General features: G+C 44.3%; 1 protein-coding gene across 1 annotated transcript in view; it reads right to left on the bottom strand.

The window, feature by feature from the left end:
- Positions 1–6086, bottom strand: part of gna15.1 (guanine nucleotide binding protein (G protein), alpha 15 (Gq class), tandem duplicate 1) — a 14684-nt gene extending 8598 nt beyond the window's left edge. Inside the window, exons 1-3 of the mRNA XM_079505078.1 lie at positions 5825–6086; positions 5124–5292; positions 897–1081 (exon numbers count right to left, since the gene is read on the bottom strand). Coding sequence (XP_079361204.1) covers positions 897–1081; positions 5124–5271 — 333 coding nt within the window. The 5' untranslated portion in view covers positions 5272–5292; positions 5825–6086. The remainder of the gene's footprint in view (positions 1–896; positions 1082–5123; positions 5293–5824) is intronic.
- Positions 6087–8736: the final 2650 nt, after the last annotated feature.

Below are 8736 nucleotides of genomic sequence, written 5' to 3'. Positions count from 1 at the left end.
TGTTTGTGTGTATGTAGAGGTGAAGATGGTGGTAATGAGGGTTGCTATTTATACTGTTGGCCGCTAGATGTGTGTGTGTGTGTGTGTGTGTGTGTGTGTGTGTGTGTGTGTGTGTGTGTGTGTGTGTGTGTGTGTGTGTGTGTGTGTGTGTGTGTGTGTGTGTGTGTGTGTGTGTGTGTGTGTGTGGATTTCTGCGTGCTTGCAGTTTTGCAGAAAAAACATAGACATCCATTGTTATAAAAACATGGGGTGAAACTGTAGCTTGTGGGTGCAGTGGTGAAGTGCTTGCCCACCACCACACAATTGTCCCGTGTTCGGGGGAGGTAAGCCGAGCAGAATAGGGTGATATCACTGCACGTATTCCTACGGGCTGGGGCGGCACCTGTCAGCAGGGAGTGTTGGGCGGGAGAAGCAGGGCGAAGGCTCTACATCCTCCCGGTGGGGGCTCCTCACTGGCAGGTGACTCGGTAGGATACAACAGCAGTGACAACACACGAAATATGTGAGGGGAGGAATTCAATGGCAAAGGGGTCAAAATAAGGGGGGTGAAAAAGAATACTGCACCTTAAGCACAAATATAGTAGGTATATCAGAGCCGAGCAGTAAGAGACTAAGGGAACAGGAAGAGATTGGGAGGAGGCAAGGAACATGAGTGTAAATGTAAACAGTTTTCAGACTTTGATGAAAGCAGGGAGAGAAGACGAAAACCAGGTTGGTCTCTCTCTCTGTGTGTGTGTGTGTGTGTGTGTGTGTGTGTGTGTGTGTGTGTGTGTGTGTGTGTGTGTGTGTGTGTGTGTGTGTGTGTGTGTGTGTGTGTGTGTGTGTGTGTGTGTGTGTGTGTGTGTGTGTGTGTGTGTGTGTGTGTGTGTGTGTGTGTGTGTGTGAGAGAGGTGAACCTCGTTCTCTGGGTTGGCGTAGGGGACTTTGAGGGAGGCCATGGCTCCTGTCATAGCCTTGACGGCAGTAAAGATGTTCTGGAAGATACACTTGGCGAAGGCCTTCCTCTCTTCCTCTGAGAAGCCTCTCCCGTGGATGATTCTCATCTGTCGTATGAACGTGGTTTTACCGCTCTCCCCGGTGCCTGGAGGAACAAACAGGAAAGTCGGCATTTGTTTTTTTGCAGCTGTGGAGTCAGGTCTTTTCTCATTCCTTAGTATTCCCGGCAAAGTGTTTTTAATTAGTCCTTCGCTAAGTCCCTCCCCAACCCGTCCTTGTCCAATAGGCACGTTAGCAGCGAGGAGACGGGGCAAGTTGTCCTTCTCCCCCAATGGAGATACACGTTAAACGGGATTTCTCCATATAAATAATCGATCATTTCAGTAGCAAGAGCATCAAATTTGCATGACATTATTTAAATAAACTAGAAATACGAGGAAATGACAGAGGGAGAAATCAACTGTTAACGACCACCCGACAGGAGTTTTCAGCCAGGGGTTCTCAACCCGTGGGTTGAGAACCCACGGGTTCGACCCGTGGAAATGAAGAGTTTACATACAGTATAGTACACATAGTACATGCATACACCTTCCCTAATGATTATATCTGGTTTCAGTATTTATTTATGGTGTACTGTATTGTCTCTATTATTAAGGTTATTGTAGCAGTCCATTTATATTGGGGGTCGGGAGTGGGCGGGGCGGGGGTCCCGAGACGTTGCCAAAGCATTTTCGGGGGTCCCCGGCCAAAAACGTTGAGAACCCCTGTTGTACGGCAAGAATATGGTCATTAGTATTATTGCCATCACCTGGCACATTAAGCTGTGTATATGTTCAACAACACAACCATGCAAAATAACATTGACAGCTATGAGGTGGCATTTGCTAAACTATTTGGATTGGCATTGGACAATTACTTTTTGGGGTGGGATTTAGCGTATGTATAGTAGTACGTATAGTATAGTACGTATAGTATGTTTTTTTGAGGGGCGCTAGCACCTCCAACGTCTGGCTTTCAGAAATGTCGTCATGTTGGACAGCCAAGTCTATGTCATGTTGTAGTGGCAAACACTGTTGATTGTTGAATCTGCCTACTCAAGATTAGCCTCGGTCCCAGGCTTACTTATCTCCGAAAAGAAAAGCCTGGTCACAACGTAAGGCAGAGAAGCTATCGGCGGATGTATCCTCCGGAACATCCTTCAGATGTATTTCCCCCGGATACGATATTTTCCCGACCAATCACAACACTTGTTTCATTTGCGGAGAATGTAAACTGATTTGTAAAGCATCAACGTCATTTCCTTGGGCGATACTTCCGCTAAAATCCCGCAACTTCCGCCCAAACAAATGATAGTCTTTACAGCGTAGGTCTTGCCCAGGGTGACTCAAGATAGATTACACCTGAAGGTCTGTGACCTCATGGTCCTGTTCAGTGAGTATAGATACCACATTGGTTTACTCTGCCAGAGCGTATAATGTTCAGTCATCTCTGGACTCATCCATACAAATACGTTCCTGTACAATCTGTAGCTATGGATGGCACGTTATACAAGGGTGTTATGACATCATCAATATGACACCAGTCTTGTTCAATTATGTTGTTGGGGACATAGACTGTATAGTAAATACTGGAGTCCTGTGTGGCTCCAGACTGGCCATAGCCTGGATGGTCGGTGGATCTGATGACAAATTCATCCATTTGGACTTGGATTCCACATGCTAATGCTCACTGCTGCTGGGCAAAGGGACTCTGACATACTATGCAGAACTAGTACAGAGTTACGTCTTTTTGCTGAATGTTTGCCTATTACCGTATGACATTCCCTGAATAGGGATGCTGGTGTTTTGACCTGAGATCAGATTCTAAAAATGTCTTCTACATTACTACTTTTCAAAAATAGCAGACCTACAAGCTCGTAGCACGCCACTCGGTGGCGCGCTACGAGCTTGTAGATCTGCTATTTTTCAATAGCTAAAGCATAACATAATGCTAACACCAAAAGGGGTTCCCGCCCAGAATGGTGTTAACCTGACTCCGCCTGGTGTGTCTGTGTGTGGTTAAAAGTTAAAACCATTGCATTAAGTTGCTTAGTCTCTTTGGTTACTCATTAAAGCATTCGTATCATTTGAACCAAAATTCATGCATTAATTTGACAAAGAAAGTTATTTTAGTTTATTTAAATAGGCCTATGCATTTATGAAATGGCTGTAACATTGACTTTGCTACACACTGATGCTGTATACACAACAAAGTCCTGTGTATTGATTTAACTCTGAAAGTGTAAACACCTGACCAGTAATGGTGTTGCTGTGTACTAATTAATAGCATTGACTGAATATATACGTATTTCTATGAAACATTTTCTGTCATTCGTTTAGTCTGAGGTATGGCAGCAAGGCTATGACCAACCATGTTCATTATCTGACATACATGTTGGCATGCTTCACATAGTTTTCATTCTTGGCTTGTGAGTAAATAGGTCCTTTAAATTTCATATCGTGAGCCTCACCCTCTGTCGGTAACTTGTCGCCCACCCCACCCTTTCTGCTCACATACCTTACAGATCAGTAATTCAGAGAGCACTTACGGGCACTTACTGCCTGCAATTCGAAACTGGACCCAGTAAAAAAAAGGAAAAGTCAAAGCCCCCTCTCTGTTAATTAATAACCGTTTATATGATGTTTTTTTCATCATATACTGTGTATGTATGTATGTCATTAAATGTTCTGATGAATTGAAAATGGAGCACACCAATGGAAAGCCTTAGTGCTTTCTTGAGTTTTTAATCCTCTTGGCAGACCATGTATTCAACTATACTTTCCTGTGCTTATTCTGCAAACTGTTAATAAAGTATTTTTCAATCAATCATATTTAATCTGACCAAATGTTATTGTATTGTCTTCCAGTAGTCCTTTCATCACACTACACTTCATTTTAATTGCACGCAGCATCATTTGCATTTATTAATAGATCATTGTCTCCACCAGGCCGAAGGCATGGGGAGAGAGTATGTTTGTCTCCACCAGGCCGAAGGCATGGGGAGAGAGTATGTTTTGCACTCCGTCCGTCCGTGTGTCCGTGTGTGTGTGTGTGTGTGTCCGTCCGTCCGTCCGTCTGTGAACAGCTAATCTCCGGCACCGTTAACCCGGTCGATGCCAAATTGCACACACACTCCCTGGATGCCAACGATGAACCTCTGCCCCAAAATTTCCAGAACGACCTGTTATAGCGCCACCAGGAGGCCGCTTTGTGCAAAACAAGTTTTTGGACAGTACACCTACAGATTTTGTCCAAACATCACGCAAATTGGTACACAGTCTCTCTAGAGCCATTCAACGAAAAAGGTCTTTCAGATTTCTCAGACTCCATCCTGATTGGCTAAGATTGGCTTCCAAAGTTCGCAGGAGTGCTCAGTTTCAAAAACATACTGCAAATCATGAACACATCGTGTGATTTCCGTGAAATTGTGCACGCACATTTCCACTAGGCCGAGGAAAAAATGCCACATGAACATTTTCAACTCAGCCTCATGGTGGCGCTATAACTGGCCGAAAAGTGTTTTTACCTCTAACTGCACGGATCTGTGGATAACTTTGTATGCCAACTCCCTAGAGGCCAAGGAAAAAACTTTGCCTGGAATTTTTCACATCTGCTCTTTATAGCGCCACCAGGAGGCCGACATATGTAAAACACATTTTCTAATATTACTCCTTCAGATTTGATCCAAATTTCACACAAATCGGTACACATGCTCTCCATAGTCATGTGATCAAGACGGGTTTGTTTGATTTCTCATAATCCACCCTCATTGGCTACGATTGGCTTCTAAACTTTTCAGGAGTAGCCCGCTTTGTACCCGTTTTGTACAAATCGCCACAACTACTCAACGCAGCGTCCAATTGTGGTGAAACTGTGCATGCATATTCCCACTAGGCTTGGGAAGAAATGCCACTTGACAGTTTTCAAATCAGCCTCATAGTGGCGCTACAACAGGCCGCGTCGCGTCACACACACACACACACACACACACACACACACACACACACACACACACACACGTTTACATTGCTCCTAAACATTTTGCCAAACATCACACACACACTCCTGTCCTCCTGGTGGAGACCTGTGCCCAGAAGGGCACTTTTTCTAGTTATTATATGGTATGATATGGTATAGAAATGACCAACCTAGGAGGAGAACTTTGATTTCTCTCCGCTCTCTCTTTTTCTGTTCTCTGATAATTCTCTGGATCTCTTTGTCCACCGCTATGGTGTTCCTCTCCTCCTCGGAGGAAAAACAGAAGCAGGTGCGTTGGCACCATCGCAGGCAGTCCATGGGAAACTCTGCTGTTAGGACCTGTGAAAGATACACACACACACACACACGCGCGCGTTTTGTCACATCTGTCATTAATTCACTATCACTATAGCAAGGCTACTATAATTTATTTTACAGTAACCACACGGCCTGGTACCCGCCTGCTGTCACCTGGAAATCCCCTGATTCTGGATATGGAAAACAAAACATGACCAAATTGAAAAGCCATAGCCTATACGCAGGGATTCAATGGAAAGGTAATTTTAGTCAGCACTGAAAAATAGCCCAAAGTAGGCCTACACTGAGCTTACTTTAGATGACTGTAGGCTAAATCCAGTTTGTAAGCGGTAAAGCTTCATGTCACTTTAAAAGCATTTTTGCAGCCTATATGATAGACTGCCTACTGTACAAATTATTCCTCACAGGTAGCCTATAGCGAACTTTTCCCATCATCGTTGATGAGGGAAAAGAAAACCATGCAAACGAAAGCGTATAGAGTAGACTATAGGGCAGGCTATACGTTCTAAACGTCGGCTATACAATTACATTTTGTTTCAAGTGTTAAGCCTACCTTAAATCAGTTCGTCATACTCCTTGAAAACACTCAGAGCCCGACTTTGATTGCCTTTCGCCGTCCATTTCTAATCGCGTAGACTGGCACCAATCCACCGGGGCAAATGCGCTTGCGTAAGCGCAAAGAACTATCTAGCCTTGCCTACTTTACGAACGTTTACGTATTAATCTGAAATACTTTTCAAATCAAACTAATTACTAACAACCTGCTCCTCGTGAAAAATCTGCTGGTCTATACGTGTGCCGTGTGCGGTGGAATATGCACAGTATGTAGGTGGCGAAATGAAAACACTCTGGAATGCGCCTTGAGTGACTCCGTGCGCTGCGCCGCGGATAAAGTTTCGAATGAGCCATCCCTCTGTTGGGCCTGCCTGTAGTAGGGGAGCCTATCACTTTCCGTGATTTTGGGACGTTAATTTTTGGAGACAGGTATATCTTGATTCTTGGGGTTACCAGAATGCCATGCTAATTAAACATGTTTAGCATGTTTAATTAGCATAATTAGCTAATAAATTGTCAAAAACGGAAATGGCAATAACTTTGCTTCTAGGTAACTTATAAAGGTGATCTAAGAGTCTGAGTCCATGTTTGTGATGTCCAGAAATTCATCTGTTACCATTGTGAAGTCATACAAGCTTTCCTAATTAGCATAATTGCCATAGATTATGCAAAAACGAGGTGAACATCAGCAAATTGCTGCATGTTTTACTTTTAGTCAACTTTGAAAGCTTCTCACAGACTCCATGTGTATGTTTACAACTCCAGGAATAATTATCATCCTATGAATACATCATGCAACCTTTTGTCTATGTAATAATTATGTAATAATCACACCAAAACCAGAAATAGCTATATTTCGTTGCTTTAAGTTAATTAATAACTCTAATCATCGGCCCTACACATGCACATCTCAGAGCAGTTCAAATTTTGAGATCGACAAGAACAATGTGATATGCACTGTGATTTCTTGCAGACACATTTGATCAGTTGGGTAATGGTGGCTGGGCCGTGGGTATCCCGTGTTGTGACTGGCACCAGTTGATCTCCCTCAGCCTCCCATCCATTTTTAGTTTCTGGTGGCATCTGTGGGTTAGGTACGTGGTCCTGATCCCATACCATTGCCTGATAATATGCATGGGTAATGGCTTGATTTAATGCTGCTTGTGTAGGTGGCAGCTTCTCTGCTTCTAATTGTTTCTTTGTGAATAACCTCCACCTGAGCTCATCAACATCCACAGGATTTGTACCGGGCTCGTACAGCTGGCAAACAAATGCTTCAATCTTTTTTGACAGTTGTACCCTTCCAGCTAAGAGTGTAACTGTCATAGATGGAATGGCATTGGTACAGGCAATGGGAAAGCCACCATGGATCAAGACATGTTCCCAGTAAGCTGACCACTCCATAGCCACACTGGACAGGAAGACCAAAGAACATAGTGAGATCCATGTAGTATTTGACCGACGCCAGGGTGGAAAGCCCCGGGCCCCTACCACTGTGGAAGACAACACACCGATAGGGAAGTGTCAGAAAAATAGTTCTTGTCAGGTATCAGCACCAAAGATGAGCTGACTGTCTTATCTTGCTAAGAAAGCCCTCCAACACTTCCAGGTGAAACCCAATGTTTTTATAATCACGTCAAGGCAGGCTGTCCACTCAAACTCTATCGATGTAAAACATCTCCACAGCGTACAGGAAGAGGCTGACACAAGGATAATCCTGCACAGCCTGGATGCTGTCCGAAGAGGGGCAACACAGCTCTACATTGAGTCCCCTGACACTGATGTCTTTGTTCTTACAATACGACGGTACCATCAGCTGTGCAAGGACACCTATTTCATCAGCCTTACCAGGGTTCCATGCCGTCTCTGGAGCTGATCAGACAGCTCCAGGGAATTTAACCTGTTGGCCAGGTCTAAACAGGTGTCCTGTGGAGGTGGTATTTGCAGTTGCTACTGCATATACTATGAGCTACAAAAAGGCTCAGTTCTGACGCAGCACGTACCTAACCCACAGATGCCACCAGCAACTGAATATGGATGGGAGGCTGAGGGAGCTCAACTGGTGCCAGTCACAACACGGGATACCCACGGCCCAGCCACCATTACCCAACTGATCAAATGTGTCTGCAAGAAATCACAGTGCATATCACATTGTTCTTGTCGATCTCAAAATTTGAACTGCTCTGGGATGTGCATGTGTGGGGCAGATGATTAGAGGTGTGTGGTAAGCAAGGCACATCTGTTGGGGATTGACGATGACGACGAAGATGGAGACCCTTCAATTTTCAAAACTTTCTGTAAATATTAGAATAAACAATCTGATAATTCTGTGACCATTTCCCATATTGTTCTTTCTTGCGACTGCAGGTCGCCTTTAGGAAATTATGCATTTCTCGAGTCGTTAGTCAGTCGTTTGGTTGGTCATGCCTCGTGACATCACGTGACATCAGGGATGGAGATCCCTGATGTCATCAATATTGACAAGAAACTGTACCTCAAACCCTTAGATCTCCATATATGGAGCTGACCTGACATTCCGGACATTATGTTGATCCTTCCCCATCCATCCTTCCTCTTTGATGTCTCCCTTTTGACTGATACCTGCCCCAAAGTTATTAGTTCTCAACAGGCCCAAAATTTTAATTAGATCTCTATATGGAGCTGACCTGTTCTGACATTCAATATGTTGATCTGACCTCATCAAACCCTGTACACTCAAGACACGCTCCATATATGGCCAGTTCAGAATACATTCCATATGTTGATCTGACCCTCCATGCCAAAGCACCAGCACTCGCCCAGCAGTCTGTCATGACCCAGGCAGATATGTTGATCTGACCCCCCATTCCAAAGCACCAGCACTCGCCCAGCCCTTTAGTGCGAGGTCGCTTCTAATATTTTCTAGACATG

This window comes from Electrona antarctica, assembly GCF_951216825.1.
Source record: "Electrona antarctica genome assembly, chromosome: 7".
Lineage (NCBI taxonomy): Eukaryota > Metazoa > Chordata > Actinopteri > Myctophiformes > Myctophidae > Electrona > Electrona antarctica.
Note: the sequence above shows the minus strand (reverse complement) of the source record. Positions and strands in the feature narration are given on the sequence as shown.